The sequence below is a fragment of the Micropterus salmoides genome, unplaced genomic scaffold, assembly GCF_014851395.1.
Source record: "Micropterus salmoides isolate LMB-PRFRI ecotype aquatic unplaced genomic scaffold, ASM1485139v1 Ms_hic_scaffold_15, whole genome shotgun sequence".
Classification (NCBI taxonomy): domain Eukaryota; kingdom Metazoa; phylum Chordata; class Actinopteri; order Centrarchiformes; family Centrarchidae; genus Micropterus; species Micropterus salmoides.
This window is the reverse complement of record NW_024040596.1, coordinates 21,863,689-21,884,133: the sequence shown is the minus strand read 5'-3', so window position 1 is coordinate 21,884,133 and position 20,445 is coordinate 21,863,689. Positions and strand designations below refer to the sequence as shown.

The 20,445-nt window shown below is 38.7% G+C and overlaps 1 protein-coding gene across 4 annotated transcripts in view; it reads right to left on the bottom strand.

The window, feature by feature from the left end:
- The window catches only part of plekhm3 (pleckstrin homology domain containing, family M, member 3), a 48,041-nt gene that overhangs the window by 14,622 nt on the left and 12,974 nt on the right, over positions 1-20,445 (bottom strand). For all 4 annotated transcript variants that reach the window (XM_038721039.1, XM_038721038.1, XM_038721041.1 and 1 more), the window contains exons 4-6: positions 12,848-12,993; positions 11,738-11,931; positions 4,954-5,017 (exon numbers count right to left, since the gene is read on the bottom strand). In XM_038721039.1, the coding sequence (XP_038576967.1) occupies positions 4,954-5,017; positions 11,738-11,931; positions 12,848-12,993 (404 nt within the window). The remainder of the gene's footprint in view (positions 1-4,953; positions 5,018-11,737; positions 11,932-12,847; positions 12,994-20,445) is intronic.

Genomic DNA, 20,445 nt, shown 5'->3' with positions numbered 1-20,445 from the left:
AGTTAACCACACAGCACATATACAAAAAAATAAACACAATACAAAACAGGCATATATACAAAACAATAACTCGCTCACTTGCCCTCACCTTATACTGAAATGCTCTCCTACCAGCTACAGAGAATAACCTTGGTACCGTAAAAAATGTTGGACATCGGAGGTCTAAGTGAGTATGTCGAGCAATAAGGTATTAAGTGCTGTTTAAGGTATGCAGGACAACTGGAATAAACACATTAAAGATAAACAGAATCCAGTGGTAATCCCTTTGTGGTTTAGGTTGCAACCAGTTTTGTGAGTCATACATAAGACAATGATGAGTTTTAAATGGACAGTTCAATATAAATCTGCAAAGGGAATTGAATACAACATTAAGGGGTCTGAGATTGGACTCAAAGGTATTAGTATAAACTCTGTCTGCATAATCAATGATTGGTATTACCAGTTGAGAAAAAAAAATTCTGACTTGAGTTGAAAAACAATTGGTTGATCTGTACAGAGTGTTAAGACATCCATATACAGTACTTTCCTAATGATATTCAGGCATGTGATTGGCAAAGGGCAAAAAAGCAGGAAAATATACTGAGACCACCCGACACCCTGATTAAACTGGCGGTGGCTCTAACATGGAAGGTAAAGCAGGACCCATGACAATAACTTATTTAATGGATGTGTTGCAGTGGGAATCAAAGACAAGGGTCTAATCCACTGCGCCATCGCAACCTCTCCATAATAATTACTATTTTGTATTTATTTTTACCAAACTTCAACAGCTAAATGTGCAACATGAAACATGAAATAATTGAGTCTATAACTAAATAATGTAACTACTAACTTTCAAATTAGTTCAGTTGAAGTTAATAGATGATTTTTAATGAATAAGAGACAGCAGCAAAGGTTGTTGCCTATTTAAGACCTGGTGGCCTGACTGTTAAAGAAACACTTACATTCTTCAGGAAACTCAAACAGCTGATCAGTCTCTATCTGTTGATAAACTGTAGGAAAAAGTTTGACATTTCAACTCTGGCAGCAGGCGGGCGTGTACGTGAGACGAGAACAACTGCGACAGTTTAACGGGATCACGCCAGTCACACAGAAGCCGATGCCACGGTTACCTCGCGGAGCGCTTGTTTGCTTGTCTGTTGATGAGGAGCGCGGAGTGACCCATGTGAAAAGGCCTTATATAGCCTAAACCCTGTCACAACCATTCACAAGAAAAACCTTTAACACGACTTAAAAAGCAACCACTCACACAGCAAAGTGTATAGGCTACATAAGTGATCAATAGACAACAAAGTCAAAGTAAACATTAGACATCTAACAAGCTCAAAACATTCCCAATTTATCTGATCCTTATTGTCAACTCAGTGTTGGGCAAGTTACTCAGAAATAATATAACTACTAGTTACTTAGCATAGGCTATAGACCTACTCCTTAAAAAAGTAATATAAGCTACTCTACTTATGCCCACTGCTGGGTGATAGCCTATTATAACGCCACTCTCTCCCGATGAGTCCAAGCATCACTGGCAGCAGCGGCAGGAGTTTCTCTTTGAGTTTCACGTTGCTGTGTTGCTTTAGCTGATGCTTCAATTAGCCTAAGTATAAAAGTAGAACTGTTGGCGGTTGAAAACGTTTTGCTGGTCGCACAAAGTTTACAACCGAAGACAATGTTCTCAGCATCTTAGACTGTGACACAGTAATGGCAATATTGTTACTTACAGCTGTCGAAAATACCTCTCTCTCCCTGTTCTCCAGTTGTCCTTTAGCTTCTTTGCTAACAGCTGACTTTAACAACATGTGGTCCAGTCCCGCTGAGCTGCAGCGCGGTCGCGTATTCACGTCAGGGATGGCGCGTTCAGTAGCGCAGCGTTACTTGGATTAGTAACTGTAATAAAACAACTGTTTTGGAAATAGTAATCCGTTACATTAGTCTTTACTGGGAAAAGTAATTTTGCAGTAGGCCTATTACTGCCCAACATACACTGATACACATACATACCACTGATGCGCAAGAGCACACCTGTGGTACACACTGCGCAGGTGTGGAATTGGCAGCTGAGCGTAAACGAACATCCTTGATACTTAGAAAGGAAGAAAACTTTACACACGTCAACCTAGATCCTTTCCATTTCACTCGGCCAGGTCCTGTACCCCCACCCCCCCATTTTTTTTATTACAGATCTGCATGATTACAGATCTGTATGAAAATCACATCCTTGGATATTGTCAATGTGTATCTTAAAGGTAAGGTTGGAGTCGAGCCAGAGGCCCAAATATTTAAATTCCTCCACATTCTGCATAAGGGACCCATCTAAAAACTTTATTTCAAAACAAGAAGCACAAGGGCGATTTTGTATTGTGGAAAACACCATGCATCAGGATTTCTTCATGTTCAACACAAGTTTATTAATGAACAGCGGCTGTTATACTTTATCAAAGTCAGATTGAAGAGTTCTTTGAACTTGCAGCAAATCCCGGTCAGAAGTATAGATGACAGTGTCATCTGCATAAAGCTCTAATTCACAATGAGAACAAACTTGTGCCAGGTCATTGATAAAGATCGAGAAAAGGGGCCTAAAGTTGAGCCTTGAGGAACACCTTTATCAACAATTAAATAATCTCACTGGAATCCTTGGTAAACAACACACTTTTATGCAAATAGGAGTTAAACCAGAGCACAGCATGTTTATTCAAACCAACAGAGTAAAGCTTATCCAGTAGAAGGTAATGGTCAACCATATCAAAGGCCTTTGAGAGATCAATGAAAGCAGCACCAATTAAATGACCATTATCAAAACCCGAGAAGACATAATTTGTAAATTTTAAGAGAGCGGTTGAAGTAGAAAAATTTAATCTAAAGTCAGACTGATGTGGAGATAAAATGTTATAATTATTAATGTACTCAGTTGATTAAAAATTAATTTCTCAAATATTTTAGCAACTGCACAAATGATAGAAATCGGCCGATAATTATTCACATTCGATTGGTCTCCACCTTTGAAAAGAGGTGTCACTCTTGCAGCTTTCCAAATTTGTGGCAGTACAGGTAGTTAATGATAGATTAAAAAGATCTGCAAGAGGAAACATCAATATGTGAGCTGCAATTTAAATAAACTTAGCCTCCAGATCATCTGGTCATGCGCTGCACTTTAATTTAAGGTCATGTAATACATTAAAGACATCAGTAGGCATGATCTTTTTAAATGAAAAAGAACCAACAGGCAGGGAAGAATTAGAAGACCATGCCAAACCATCAGACCAAACAGATTTTGAACTACCTAAAGACGAAAAATGATGATTAAAAGCATGAGCTATATGCAAAGGATCACATAAAATGTCATTATCCTTGCAAATTTGTTTCACAGAAGTTTTTTATTTTTGTTAAGAATGTTATTTAAGTGATTCCAGAAGTGCCTAGGGTTGTTGAAATCACGAGAGAAACGGTCTCTATAGTAATTAGATTTGGCATTCCTAGTTTTACATTTATTCCTTAACTGTCTATATATTGTCCCATCAGATTCATCTTTTGAGAAGCGAAACTTAACCCAAGCTTTATCCCTTTGTTTAATTAGTTGAAGTAATTCAGGGGTTATACATGGTAAAAGCCTACCTTTGACTTTAATGGTTCTCACAGGAGCATGTTTATCAATTACGGTTTTCAGTGTGGAAGAAGTTCCTTGCCTCTTCCACAAGTGGAATTAGTTGAAGCCCATCCCATCTAATATCTAATACGTAGATCACGTATGTAATAATCAACATTAATATTTTTACATTGCCTTATTTCCCGCGACCCTGTACGCAGGATAAGCAGTTGACGATGGATGGACATTGACTTATTGAGATGTATTTGTAGGGGGAACTCTGTATTTTAATTTTCTATTTCTTAGTGACCAATTATAGAATGGTCACTAAAGCAGTCTGATAAAACACCCGATTTGACAGTCCTATCCAGATTGGAAACAAGGATCCAGTCAAGCAAGGTAGAAGAAAGGCCATCAACTCTCGTAGGTTCTTTAATTAACTGAGTAAGGCTTACACTGCCTAAAAGATTTCTATCACCTGAGGAAGACCGATCCAACCAGTTATTATTAAAGTCACTGAGTATGATCAGTTCATTGTGTCTGTCAAGAGAATTAATAGTAGCCAAGATACCATTTAACGAATCAATGGAAGCAGACGGAGGTCTATAAATATTTCCGATAGTAAGCCGTTTGTTTTCATAAAAGATGATATTAGTAAAAAGACACTCAAAGTTAGTAGGCGCAACATTAGGAGAGACACACACTCAGAGACCAGATTTGTATCAACATAAGCAGCCACACCTCCTCCTCTTGATGTCCCATCAGCTCTATATAAAACATAATTATCAATTCCCACCTCATCATAAGTGATTTTGTTATGAAGCCAAGATTCAGAAATGGTGATTTTATTAGGTTTATGTAAAGCTGTCCATACCCTGACAAGATCGATTTTAGTAGCAAGGCTCCTGTTGAGATGAATGACTTTTAATCCTTTAATTGAATCAATAACTCACAAATAAGTAGGCATATAACAGATAATAGGGTATAAGGAGCAGGTGGCGATAACAACATTGTTAACAAAATATTTAAAATTTTAGTGTCACAAATGCACTGAATGTTTTCCACAACACCAGACATGTTTCATTTTTTAAGATGTGGACAGCAATTTGGAGATCTGGAACTAAGCTACTCCCAGCATACATTGAAATTGAACTAAACTTAAATCTTTTGTTGTAAATTAAACTTTAAAACTTAATCTAAACTAGTCCTTATCATAAAAAACAGGCACTTTGAAGAAGTGAGCATCAGACTGGTCTAAGGACTAAGAATGATTAATGCATTTGTTTCAGTTTTAGTTAATGTTTCAGACATGTGAACGGCATCAAAATAACTATATACATACAAGTGTGTGTGTGTGTGTGTGACACACGTACCTGCTGCAGGTCAGCCATGGAGTATAGGTGGATGTGCTGTAACAGGTATTCCCTGGGGAAGATCCTGTAAAAAGACACACGGGTTTAAATGCATCATTCTCTGTGAAGCAGGTCAGCACATCTTCCTGTCAAAAATTCTGTCAAAATAATAACCACAATCTCCAGCGTGCTCAAGGTAGAATGTATTATATTTTTATTGTCATTGTTTCCACATGCAATACACAGAATAAAGAGGAACTAAACTATGATACTTCAGTCTTAAAATGTACATATTAAAGAATAAGATAAGCTTTATTGTCCCACCAAGGCAAAACATTTCTATTTGAAAAGAGTACATACAAGTACAATTTCACATACAGTATAAGGATGTGCATTGTTTTCATTATGTAGAATGAACTGTATGGTATTTTGATTGGACACATTCTTCACAAAAAACACAGACCACTTTTAAACACTGTTTAGGGAGCCTGGGATGGCCACTAGGAACATAAACGGCATCCTGCTTTTAATGTTGTGACTAAACTGATGTAAAGTTAATTAACTTCAGGAAGCTAATGAAGTACATTAGCTAGCTGATCCAGGTGACTGACTGTCTCTGTAAATCTGATTACAGGATATATACTGTACACATTGTAAAACCGCTTGAGGCAATTTTGTGATATTGGTCTATATAAATAAAACTGACTTGACTAAAGCACAAAGTTAAGGCAAGCTCAAGCTTAAATTTGCAGTCGATTTTGAACCTGACCACATACTGTACTGTAAATATGAGCAGTACACTGATGTAATGTTTAACCACTGTCCTTTCAGCCTATGGTGCTAAACAAAGTAATACTATTAATCTAGAGTCAATAGCTTTATATTGTCTAACATTAAGTGGAAACACAGGAGAGCTCTGGTGAGTGTGTGTGTGATGATTGTTCCATGTTTTTATATCTCGGTGGGGATTTAATCTGAATCCACATTAACTGATGCAACGTCACCGTGGGGAAATGCATTATGTCAATGAGATGTCCCAATGAGGATAGAGGAACAAACGTGTGTGTGTGTGTGTGTGTGTGTGTGTGTGTGTGTGTGTGTGTGTGTGTGTGTGTGTGTGTGTGTGTGATTGTGTGTGTGTGTGTGTTATGAGGCCTCCTCTCAGACTACTATGATGGATGGCACCATGTTAAATCCTGTCTAAGCTGTGATGAGTGTCACCAAAACACAAGTATGTGTGAGTGTATTCAAATGTGTGTGCGCATGTAATCTAGACACCTCATGCTGATAGGCACCACTGATAAACTACTCTGTTTGGTACGTTACCAATGGTTACCACATCAGCATTCATAAGACTACACACACACACTAATCAAATATGCACTGGCTCCTTGTTAATTGTGTAGACATGTCCAGATGAACACATCCTTAAAGTGTGTGTTGTTGTTGTTAAAAGTAGTTGAGAACCAACACATTTTAGGATTAGATTACAAACAGAAGATACAGATCCATGCATGACAATATTTGTACAAGACCTGATAGTATTTAATTCCATATTTCATTTCACCATCCTCAGTGCTCTATCCAGTCCAGCAGACACACCTATCATTAATTAAAATCCTGTCATCACTTAGTGATTGTGATCGTGTACGGAAGGAGCGTCTGACCTGAATAAGTGTGTGTGAACCAGCAGGTGTAGGAAGTCCTGCAAATATTTGTGTGTTTGTGTGTGCATACATGTGTGCAGGGAGTGGATAAACTAAACATATTACAATCTAATGCAAACCAAAACCAAATCTTTGTCAAACTTACACCTCTCAACTTGTGTTGACAGTGTCAAAGATGTCGATGCTGTAAATTTCAACCCTCATTTATACACATGCGCCGGACAAGGACCAAATCTGTGACCAGGAAAGACTAAGAGCTAAGCATTTGCAACTGCTCTTACCACTACATGTATTTCTACTAGTACCTACTAACTCCTACAGCTGCAACTTGTTATTCCACTACCCCAGCCATCTAGTACAACTTCACATTCACCTAATAAACACACCTTAAATACCAGGAATCACTTTGTAAACATCCTTGCAAAGACTATATGGACCTATAAACACCACAGAAACCAATGTGTACAGCACACACCCTGACTGACCCTAACAACCACAATTACAGGCTTTGGCCAATTGTCAATTCAATTGAGAATTGACAATGTATTGAATCAATCGGCAATGACTGTCGAGCTGCCCATTAAAGTTTAGTTCCAGAAAAACACTGCCATGATTAATTCTAGCGTGTGTAAATATCCATATGCAAATAATCCATTATTTGTTTCTTGAATGGGTTTTATTTTAATTAATTCTGTCTGTAGCAAGCCATGCATTTACATTTCAATGCATCTTCCAACTAGCAGCGCTATAGCTGCACAATTTACCAGATCAGGCAGAACAGATTATGCTAAGACTAGGGGTGTGACAATAAATCGATACGGCAATATATCATTGTACATTTTTCCATGATACTGTATTGATATTCCAGCCCATCATCGATACCTAATATTAATTTAAACAATAGCGCTTCAACGGTTAGCTCAATGCTAACATATAATAGGAACCTCCATAATCGTGCTAACTTCTCTGTCTTGATCTACTACTCTACTGCTTCACAGACCAGCTACAGCAACCCCAAAGGGTCAAAACTCAAACCCAATATTCCCAGTGGCCTAAAAATACAGCTATCAGTAGGAAGAGAAAGGGCAGCACAATGATGTATCACTGAACAGTTAATTATTATTAACAATTAATATAATGTGATGTACAGATTAGACTTAGGTGGTACACAGCAATTTGTATTTGCAGTAAAAATTCAGTGAATGTGCATTTTATTTGCCTTTTCTAAACAAATGTTCTGACAATACTTTTTCATAGTTGCTCTGTAGTTTTATTTACAGACTGTGCAGAATTATGCTGTTTTCTAACAGTTTGGAATTGCAGCAAATAAATAGTAAACTTTTTCAAGGGCATTTTGTATTAATAGTTAGACAGATATCGTGATGTATCACTTTAGGATTGTCAAGTGATATATTGATTATCGCAGAATTACTGTATCGTGATATTATCGTTATCGTGAGCCATGTTTCGTATATCGTATCGTGAGGTACCCTGCGATTCCCACCCCTAGCTAAGACAAAGCTCAGAAGTGCAATAAAAGCTTGTCTCCCTCCCAAGTAGCAACTTCCGGGTCTGAAAAGTGAAACCAACTTGGAAATGCCTTTCACTTGCATTCTTTCAAATGGCTGGCAGGAGGCGACTCCACTGTTTGCTAAAAGAAGTGAGATTGCATTGGAGTCTATGACAAAATGACCCTTTATTACTTCAGTAAACACTTTCCCAATGACTTTCTGGCCTCAGTCACTAGTTTCTTTTTCTTCAATATAGCATGATGTTCATTTTGTAAATTATGATCCCATTTAGAGGAAAATAGACAATAATGCAGGGTATGCTTTAGGGCATAGCTAGCTTGTGACTGTCAAGTCTCTATCACAGCAACCTGTCAATTACAATAGAGGCGAATTGTATCCACTGCACTGTGTACATTTAACTAGCTCTGAACTTGGTTTTGGGTGCTGTCAGTGTTTTTGTCTAAGAACTTTGATCCTTTCACAGAGTGTTTTTAGTTCATGAAAGTTAATTGTAGCGTTTCGGTCGCATAAAAATGTCTTGTTCAGAATTTGTTTGTACAAAAAGACACTCTAAGGAGTCTTGCTGTTCATTGTTTCCATTAAGTATGTTTTGTTTTAAGCTTGTTTTTTGCCAGCCAAAATTAGCATCCCAATTTATATAACTGTTAACATGAGCTACAGATACACCTTGCTAACCAAGCTAGCTAGGTAGCTCCACCTACTCATCCAAATATGGTCACTTCTGGTTCCACAAAACCAATGAGGCGACAGCCAAAATGCCAAACTCAAGACTTCAAAACGCTAGTCCATAAACCAATAGGTGACGTTGATTACACCCACTTCTTTTCCGTGTTGTTCTTGTATGCTAATAACAACATACACGTGTAGCAAGTGTGTGGTTGGGTACAAGTGAGAGAGAGCAAATAGCAAGAGGAAAAGGCTACCAGTAAGTTGTCAATCTGTAAATGTACAGCATAGGTTATAGTGTGTCAGTTACAGCAAGAAAGGTCTTGTCTCTTGTTTCCCAACTGCTACAAAAGTAAATGGGTTTGGCCCTGAAGCCTCTTATAACAACCCCACCTACATTTTAAGAGTACTGTCCGTGTACGTACCATTTGAATGAAATTCTTGAGCTTTTACTAAGAAATGAACATCCGGACACAATTACCCGAGAGATTTATTTACGGAGATCAATTCACACCTCGACTGAACAACAAAATTAAAAAATAACAGTGTATACCCTGCATGAGGGTGCATGTTAAGCAGGTCAAAGATGCCTTTGCAACATGCTGTAACCCTCTGACAGTGAGAACTGCTGCACAGGGCCAAAAATAAAGTGCTCTCTAACTTGTGCTTCATGTGGTTGTGATCACTCAATTGTATATCCGTGGCTCTGTGCTTGTATGCAACAGACATCTCTCTTCAGATCCCTCCCTGAAGTAGACTGATGAAGAGGGGAAGGTTTTAGCGCCATGGCCCTCATCAATCCTGCAGTGTTTGGAAGTGGCGGGGCACTAGCCGGCACTAGCTAATGGGACAGAAGTAAACACAGAACGCCATGATGCTGCTCGTCTCTGTGCTGCAACAGGGTATGACTAATTTGGATTCTTTAAGGCTGATAAATTTGGTTTGAAGCTACTTTGCAAGCCCGAGGTGAAAAACATTTAAATAATGGGAGACTAAAAGTCTTTATGAAGATCAAAAATAACGACATATTTCACAGTTTAAGCATCTTATGTTGATATTCATGGACAACCGCTGTGCTTAATTCTGTTCATTTTCCAAACTTTAATTTTCTATAAATATAAAACCATGGCTCATGTCCAAATCAGCAGTACACTTCTACATTTACCTTTATCATTCATTGCCATTTCACTTTAAGACTGTGTAGCATTTTTGACACCTTCTACTGTCAACTGTTTAATAGTTGACACCATGTTGAGTGACAGGAAACATGGGGAGAGTTAGAGGGGACTGACAGATTTTATGATACGTGGCCTGAATCATACTATACACACACACACACACACACTTGCCTTGTTCTGCTTACTGCATCACAAACAATTTGTATTTTTTGCTGTTACCAGGCTAATGCTACATGGCCAACGTCTGACATCTGTGGCCTTTGACACTTTGTCTTTTGTTATTAATGTACATTCTGCTTCTGTCAAATTAGTAAAATCATAACATCTTCACTTGTCATAACTTTGAAGTATATTAATACACACAAATTACAAATGCTAAAAAATGTATGATGCAATTTAAAGAAGAATAAAATATAGGCCTGATAGCAAATGTTTTCTTATTTAGCTCACAATTAAAAGTCAAATATAACATTTTGGTTTTCCAGTGACTCGCATTTACTGAAATTAAAGATTTGTGCTGCTGAGGTGGATGATTCGCCCTTAGACATGGCAGTTGGATTAGAGTGTATTAGTGACCTGGACAAGGAGCATCCATCAGCTCACAGACAAGGCTTTCAGTGTGGGACCCCACTCAGATAAACAGTCACCCTCTATCCCCCCAACCTTCACACACATGAACATATATACAGCCACACATCCTTTATGTGTATGCAACATATATACACACACACACACACAAGAATGCATGCAGATAAAAGTTAAGGCAATATACATGCATGCACTCAGACATACTCATGTAAACACACACATATGAGAGATGTTAAAAGTCTGTGTCTGGTCACCAATAGTGGAATATAACACATGTTTTAGTGCACCTGTCAGTGTAACTCTGCTAATGTTAAAAATAAATTAGATGTGCTCCATACCTCTGTTTACCATCGGAGGAGCCACAAACACCTATTATTTTGCCTGTTAATGTCATTTCAACCAAAATTTTGTTTACTCCTGCTTTTACCTAACCATGCAAATAGTTTTGTTATGCTTCTGTTTGTATGATTTGAGAACTGACCCTTTAAACTTGCAGTTGTACAGGACCAAACTCTTGCCAACTGGTCATAAGAGAGCACTACATAACTGCAATTGATACCGCAAATGTCCTTTAATGACACAAAAGAGGATTATTAATCCAGTAATTTTGTCTAATTATAATAAAATCTCCAGTGTTCAGCTGCAGAATAGCTTTTAAGTAGTAAAGATGCAACCATGCCACACTCAGTATTTATTAGATTTTACTGATGACATTTAAGGCTGTGTACAGGTGAATAAATTTCACAATGTATGTGTAAAATGCCTTAATATTGCCCAAACATGTGCTTCCTATTTGTTATACTGGATATATACACAGCACATAAAGTGTATGTATCACTATGGGTGTTTAACCTTACATAACCTTTAACCATACCTGGTGGTCAGAATCATTCAAGGGGTTGCTGTAAAAATGTTTTTGTTTTTTTCAAACTTTATATTGTGAATTACTGGGAAATTGATGCTTGTGGACCACTTAACATGAATCAAAAACAACTATTCACAATCCTTAGACATCTGTAATGTATGATGATGAGTAGATGTTGCTTCATTTTAAAAGGTCACAAGCCAAAGAAGGTTGGGAAACAGTGCTCTAAATTAAGAATCACTTTGCAAATTTCTTTTGGAAAGTGCAACAAAAAATACCCCAACACGACAGACATCGCCACCAACATACCTTCGTCTGAGGTCTTCAGCAACAGTTGCTCGGCAGCTGAACAGGTAGGCCCGCAGTGACTGGAGCTGCTGACGGAGACGCAGCACAATGCTGAGAGGCTCACAGTGCTCATACAGACAAGGGTTGAGCTGCTGGACGTCCAGCAGAGGCTCCTCATACACAAACTCAAGGAACTCCTTGGCCTGTTTGGACACCTTGAGGAACACATCAGAGTTTACATCAGGATCACTGCAACAACAGAGAGTAGGGATAATACCCACCAAGTTGTACGTTCCATGAAGGGATGATGCAGGGCTAAAACCTGACATTTCTTTAACAAATAAAGATACAACGTATTGAGATTTAGAGGTGCTGGTAGGCTGATTTCTTTTACATTTGGACAGAGCCAAGCTAGCTGTTTCCAATGGTTTCCAGTCCTTGTGCTAAGCTAAACTAACATCTCCTGGTTTCATATTTAGCTGACAGACATGAAAGTGGTGTCAATTTTCTCAATTAAACTCTTGACAAGAAATTTCCCAAAATGTGGAACTGAATTTCCTCTCATCTGCACCAATCAGCACAAAAGTCAAGAAAAATTACACTTGATTTCAGTGCAAGGCGGTTGCGTTGTTGCATGTTGTTTCAGGTACCAGTAAAAAATGAAATACAATTCAAGAAGATCCTCCTAATACTACGTTGAAATACGACATTCGCGTTACATAAATTACCAGAAATGTGTGCTTGTATGCATTTGAATGGCCACTGCAGTGCCTTGCCAGATGACGTTGCGTTGCATAGTGGGAAAAGTTGAGCCAGGTTTAAAAAAGTGAATGCTGCCTTAGAATATTCCTTGATGATTTGTGTGAGTGAAACCATTTGACTTTTATCGTAAAACGCATTTATTCGAAGAAAATAAGTGTGGTCCAGATTGACCAGAATTCCTTGTAAAAGGGGACAAATTAACGTCCGGAAAAACTCTTACGCTTACTGGAAAATAGAACAATAGTTCCCTAATGTTTATCCATATCCTAATATTTATACACATTACAAGATCCTGCACACTTTCAATGCTGGTGCAGTGAGATCGTTGAGTTGGTGGGTATTTGCATATCATTGTGTGTGTTTTCCCACCTTGTGCTTGCTGGTGTCCCAGTTGTGCAGCAAGCGTGCCGGGATGAGGAAGGAGTTGTCCTGATGGCAGCTCTGGCAGTAGTACCAGCCGCTGTAGTAGCAGACCTTTGCCTTGCCTCTGGAAAGACCGATTGGACGTTGACAACCTGTGGAGAAAGTCTTTGGGTAAGTACTTGTGTCTTAACATCTTATTAATAAACTCATTTATGATACAATGTGATACTCTAGGGTGTCTGAATGTTTCCGTATTTATGAGGAAATAACCTCTTTTAAGAAAGTGTCAATTGTGGGACTCCAACCAACACAACAATCTTCTATCTTAATGTGGAACAAGAATGTATCACATCCCCGCATGTCATAAAATGATGGCTTTAATAATAATATCCATATGTGTTGCTCTATGTGTGCATTTATGAGATCTAATTAGCCTAAGGTGTTGCACAAGTCAGCTTTGGTGTTAAAAGTCTGCTGGAGAGGTGAGGAAGTGCCAAGATCAGGAGAACAAAGGTTATAGAGCCTATAACTTGGTGTTAATGTGTGTCAGTTTATTGCCTCCCACTAAATACCACACTAATCCAGCCGTGTCTACCTGTAGATAATAAACAAAATAGTCTAGGTTTAAAAGGAACTCCGACCCCAATAAGGTAATATGTTGTATCATGACCCGTATGAACAAGACAACTAAACAAAAAATCACCACAAATGACAGTGATACTGAACAGCAGTGTGTTGAAAACATCATTCAGTCTGTGCTATGTTGGGAGCTTTCAATGTGGGGGCTTTTCTAGAATAAATCACGGAATTTGCTTTAAACAGTGTGCTCTTAATACTCTTCTTTAAAAAGATTACAGATGCTCATCCCTTTCAACTTTTACCATTTCCTCACATTAAAAAAGTATGACAAAAAAGTAAGTAATGACAAGCAGAAAACCTTTTGGAAAGTTTCTCAACTCGGGCAGAACTTCCAACATACAGGTTACTCTAACCATTTGATTGTTTGAGTTTGCTGAACACTACATAAACTGTCTGGCAGTCTTAGGCACAAGCCTCAGACTTCCACGCACATTAAATGTTCCGCCTTGTTCATGCAATATGAGGTCTAATTCCAGACTTTTCCTTCTGGTGTCTTCTGTGAGCCAAGTGCAATTTAGTAGAGTGTGAACTCAGGGGTTATCAAGTCTCCTTGATCAATTTTAACAAAGTCACACAACTTCACAGGTGCATCTAGAGTTAAGTGCAGGTTCTCTGGCTTTAGGTTATGAAAGGCTAACACTTCCACTTCCTCATGTTCATTTAAGTTAGATTCCCATTTATTGGGTGCAATGTGTTATTATAATATACTAAAATATGCTAGAGGGGACCAGAAATACAGCTAAGTAAGTAAAAGAAACTAATGTATCACCAAAACTGACAGAAACCCTCTTTATGTGTACAAAAAGTGCAAAACTCTAAACGTGTTCCAGGACAGACAGTCTGAAAGTGTATCTTCACCATTTAAACAACTATTATAACTGTTGGCTTTTCTGTTGTTGACCGTTGGGCCGCCTTTAGAAACAGCTATAACCAGCTATTTGTTACTTACTCACCAATTTCAGTAACTAAAAGACATTTGGTGAGCAAAACTATATTTAAAGCATCTGCAAGCTGTGTTTTTGTAGTTAAAGTTCTGGTTAAATGATCCATCTGTATATCTCAGGTCTCTGTCCACAAAACTAAATGTGGTGTTCTTGAGGAGTAAGTGCTTAAATATGTTATGTTTGATGACAATGACCGGTATCATGATGAGCAATCTCAACATGGTGTGTGGCAATTACATTACTTTAGTTATTTTTGGGGGGAAATCCTACCTAATTTTGTTGAGCCCACTCCAGTCCTCAAAGTCATGAAACCACATGTATGTCCAAAATTGCACGCAGTATTTTAGAATTCTGTTTCCATCTTTTTGTTTGGTGCATCTTCTAATATTACTATCACTGTTTGTTTGCCAAAATCTACCTGCCCAACTCATTTGAAGTAATCCCATCTGAAGATAACAGTCTTGGTTCTTCCAGTAGTCACAACAGCAGACTTCAATAGGCACTTGTTTTGTAGACCTAAAGACCATCAGATCCTCAGCTCTATTCAGCCTGATAGCTGCCCTCCTGCCTGCTTTGTCTTCTTGACTCTTTAAAGTTCATTCCTCACCAAAACACCTGAAACTGATCTATGATCTCACATACACACACAGTCACAAACAGCTGAGCACCACAGTAATGCAACAGGTGTCCCTTATCCACACAATCCAGGAGGACATGAGGCCTGAAGGAAAACAGCAAATGAAGAGAGGTAGAGAAGAAAAGAAACAGAAGATCGTTATCTAGAGCTTGGAAAACATAGGCATGGAACGCTGCAGAAACTGAAAGAAAAGAAGAACGACAGAGGAAGAGAGACGTGTGTCGGCCTGTTTGTCAGTGGTGCTTTAACACCAGAACCAGCACAGACTGAATAAGGGGAAATACAAAAAAAAAAGACAGATGGAGTAAATGGCTATTGAGAGATGAGAGGAAAGAAGGAAGTGCATGAGAGAGAAGAGTGAGATCAAACAAGGACAGATGAAGACAGACAATAAAGAGAAATTACGCCAGCTACTTTTCTATAATAGACAAGAATCTGACATCTGAAAAAGACAAGACTTTGGTCTAAACAGCGCTGAGAGATGAATTCCTGTTTTATCTGATCAAAAAAAAAAAAAGATGGTGGGGCACCAGTCAGACACACAGACAACATTATGGACTTACCCTGCAGTGTAACCAACAATCACTGTAACTGTCAATTAACCTGTTGATTTACTTTTAGATTATTGATAAATCCTTTGGCAAGTAATATGTCAGGTGATGTCAAAAACAGTGACTGGTTTATTACAACTTGGGTCATTTTTTTGTCGTTTTGCCGATCCATTGTATTGATACTGATAATGTACAGTGCTGAACAAAGAATCGGCTGTATCGGTATATATTTATGATGAGCTCAGCAGATATCAGTAATTGTTTTTAATGTCGATCAACAGGTAACATTGTAGTACAGAAATGCCAAAGATAAGTTTCAGGTCATTTTAAAACAGTCACATTTTTATCACGTCGGTTATCCACTAGTGAGGGAAGTGGCAAGTTTATTTTTCAATTGTAAAATGACCAGCTTGTGTTAAAACTGGATCACCGGCCTTTGCACTTACACATTGTATTAATAATCTTTATCCACATTTTTCCCTAAATTGTCATCCAGGCTCATTTTGCAAAATAGGTCGGCGGGGCTGACAGACTTATCAATAAACAAGGTGCGTCCCAGGCCAAGGGAAGCTACTGTGTGCAGGATACACTTGAAGGGCTGCTACAGTACGTATGGCGGGGGTTGTGAGTGACAGATGGAGACTTTTCATTAGCCTTGCTAACGAGGCTAATGTTACTTACGATGGAGAAGCTTTGCAGCACTCCTGTTAACTGAGCAACCCTTGTCTTGCACATCACATTGGTCCCTGAAGAATCTTGCGAAGCTTTGCTGCTGTATGGGCTCTACTTTCGTTTTCTTTGCAGAAGACAGGGATGTCTGGAGCTTTCTCTAATTTTCTTGATATTTTTTTTGTGAGAAAAAACGTGGCTAAACTGTACAAACTCCATTTATAACTGTCAAACATCACAGTGTAAGTCAGACCACCTCCAGATGTGGTCTGTCTCTTTCAATCACTTTCTGATTGAAATATCTTCTGCCACTGTCACTTTATTGAAGAGCTGTAATCTATAAATGATCCCTACTTTCCAAAGTTTAAACAACAGATATTGGTTTATCCTTTGGTTGATGTTAGTGCTTGTGCATAAGATGGGGGAAAAAAGAAGACAACTAAGCCTTATCTTTTTTAAAGACCCATGCTCGAATACATGTGTTTAACTCATATTTAGGCTAATTACAGCAGTGAGCTCATGCTGTTGTTGGGGTGGATGCTCTTTCAAAAAAACCACAGTCCTCTGGTTGTGAGCCAGCAGGCAGAGGGGATGGTCAACAGTCAGAGAAACATTGTGTCACTTCGAGGAAAGAGCTGACCACCAGGCCAACTTTCTGGCCAACTGTGGCCTCGATTTTGGTCTGCTGTTGTTGGGACCAGAGGAACAAAGACACATACGTATGTAGCCTGAAAACATTTGCAACCTAAATAACAACCTTAAACTTTAACCTCAAATTCTATATCATAAGGAAAAGAAGAGAACACACCCCACACACTGAGGTAAATGTGCATCTACCAAAGTCTGTAATGTGCTCTAAACAGTAAACCAGTAAACGAGCACTAAAGCCTCAGCAGATAATGCACGTGGGATTACGGAAGAAGGGAAAGGATAAAATAACACCAAGCACATAAACTGACCAAAACCTCAACAAGCAGCACAACATCCTCAAAACAGAGATAACCCTGCAGGAATTCTCACCAATGAACTGAGAGAATTTTAAGTAGACTGAAACAAGAAGAACAGATTGCAATGTTATATAAATAAAAAATAAACGCATTCAGTTATACAGTACACATTGGTTTTGCTCCTGGATATAACATAGTATGTTGTGCTTTACTAGCAAATAAATGAGTTGGTAAATAAAGTATGTACTGTAAGAGAGTACCTATACATATAAGTTTATAAGTAAATTATATACACACACACACACACACACACACACACACACACACACACACACATATACACACACCTTTCTATGTCCACTTTATTAGGTACACCCGTACAGTCTAATGCGATACAACTGTTCTACCATAAAGTCGACTTCTCTGATGTTCAAGTTTTTTGGCACCGTCACAGAGGTGCTAATTGGATTATACTTTATGTTTATTATTGAGGTCATAGTTAGTGGTGGTGTTGTGGTTTAGAGGTAGAGCCGGTCACCCACTAATCGGACGATCCCCAGCTTTCCCCAGCCCTCACGTCGAAGTGTCCTCGGGCAAGATACTGAAGGATGTGCCATCGGTGTGAGAGTGTGTGTGAATGGAGTGAATGTGACATGTAGTGTAAGTAAGTCCACTTACCAGTTGTACTGGAGTGCATTATATTAAGCATTTTTCTCCCTTGCAACCTCAAGGCAAAATTCCACCTCATATAAATAAACATATAATTGCATTTACACATATTTATAAGAATAGTAAGTAACTATTAATACTTTCTGCTGCTAACTACTTCCTCCACTATCACCACAGAGTAACAACTGCTTTCTCTACTTGTCTCTGATCTTTTATGGGTCTTTCTGGGACGAAGAGAAAGAGGGACAGAGGGAAAGATGAATGGGAATTCAAACGTAGCTCAAAGGTCTACCGATTGTACCGCAGCTCTCTGTAGTGAGAGAGGGTCACTTTGACCCGCCCACGGTGAGTGTACGCTGGAGAGAGAGTGACAGAGAGACATGGAGATACACAAAGTGAAAGAGAGATGACATCAGAGCAAAAAGGGGCTAACGCTTTTATCTGCCCGCCGCTGGTTTTAAACCACCACACCTCTGAGAGGACGCTGGTGTGTGAGTGTGTGTGTGTATGTACATGTGTGTGAATTAAAACTGAAAAAAATGAGAAAAGCTTCAGCTTTGATGTGTCTCATTCACACCACCCAAACACTCAAATAAAAATGTGCACAAATGGTAAGTGTAAGACAGTGAGTGTGATTGTGTGTGTGTTTGTGTGCGTTAGTTAGAGAGAGAGAAAGACAGAGAGAGAGACTGTATCTTTTGATGTGAGCCCACCTCCGACTTCCTCTATTCCCTCATATCTACTGATTCCCACTTCACCCAAAGCACCGCTCACCCACCCCACCCCCGTCCATCAGATTCACATGGTGTGTCGGGGGCCTGAGAACGTGCTCCAGTGCAATGACAGGGGTCACCAAACCTGAGGACACACTCTGCACAATGTGTGTGATGAGGGGTGATGGGGAGTCCAGGTCTTCAAACAAACACTAACCGTTTCCTTCAAAAGGAATCAAAAACTAAGCAATTCCCATGTGTAATTAGTTGAATACATTTTACATTTTGATGTTAAATAACCAATCACTTGAAATGTATGGATGGAAGTAGCATGCATATGCAAAGGGATGACTTGAAACAAGTTCAAAGAGAAACCAGTGGAAACTAAAATAACTCCCAGTCACTTACATCAAGAGATTTTGTTCACATTATTTGCTTCATATATGAATAATCACATATGCTTTTAGGTGAACAACAGAAGGTGAATGGTTTTGATGAATTATGGGGTTTTGAGTGTTTAAAGTTGATATCCAGGTCTAAAAGTCCGACAGTTTGTGTCAGTGTTCCTTTTTTCTTCCTTCAACACCTAAATGTTGAACTTTGAAAAATCCAATTCTGCAAATATTCATCCCTAATTAGACTACAACAGCCAAAGTAACAAGTCTAGATTGAGTTACTACTGATAGTAGTAACACTATGATAAGTTAAAGAATTAGACTGGCATTATTGTGTTTATTCTTATTCACTAACAAAGTCCCATGAAGAGAGCCCATTGATTCAAAACTCATCAATATATAATTATTAAAAAAGGCTAAGATTCACTAATAATCATCATAAAATAAAATGTAATGCAACAAACTGTATCACAACATTGAGGGGTTATTTCTGTCATTGATTATTTTATATTAATAGAATAATGAGTTCCCAGAGCTCAAGCTGATGTCCGACCAACAGCCCTAAACACAAAGATATTCAATTTACTATTATATCAGAGAGAGGAAAGCAGCAACTCTTCACATCTTAGAAGCTGGAGTCAGGAAAAGTTTGACACTTTGATTGATACATAAACAATTCACTGAATAAACATTTCAGCAATGACTAGCGTATATCTTTCAAACCTCTCCCTCCCTTTCTCTTAAACAGTTCTTTCTCTGACAGTCTGACAGATTGACAGGAACAGGTATAGATGTCTATTTGTTTAGCACAGAAAAATTGGACCTCATCTAAATAAAAAGGAGTTGGCACACTACCAAGCAGAGGTGAGGCCCAGGGTAGAGCAGAGAATAGAAAACCAGTAAAGAGGGAGATAGGCTATGCTGTGTCCAGTTCAACTTAAAGCTGGTGAGCTTGAATTTTAAAGACAAATTTCCCAAATGAAATTAAAAGTAGAATCCTATAAAAACACAAGACCTCTAACAATAACTCGTGGACTTAAATGCAATTTTAAAGCCTCAAATTGAAACGGTGTAAAAGGCTGTTTTCAGGACCTGCAAAGGAACACTGCAGGAGACTAAGAAGGGATACAGTCAAATAAAGGAGGGGGGTGGACAGAGGGAGAAATGGAGACAAAGAGGGGAAAGGCTGTGAGTGTGAATGAACTGGTGAAAGGAAAAAAAAAAAGGGAAGAAAAGGAGGGAAATAAATGGACTGAGCGAGCAGAGGTGTGCTCTGTATAAAAAATGGACGTATCCAGCTGTCCCTCCCATCCAGCTCTACCCAGAAACCCTTCAATCAAACAACTACGATCAAGCCTGACCACTGTAGCATCCCCAGGCCGCTTTCATTCGTTCTCATTTATTCATTCATTCATCCATTTTTCCTCTCCTCCGGTGCTT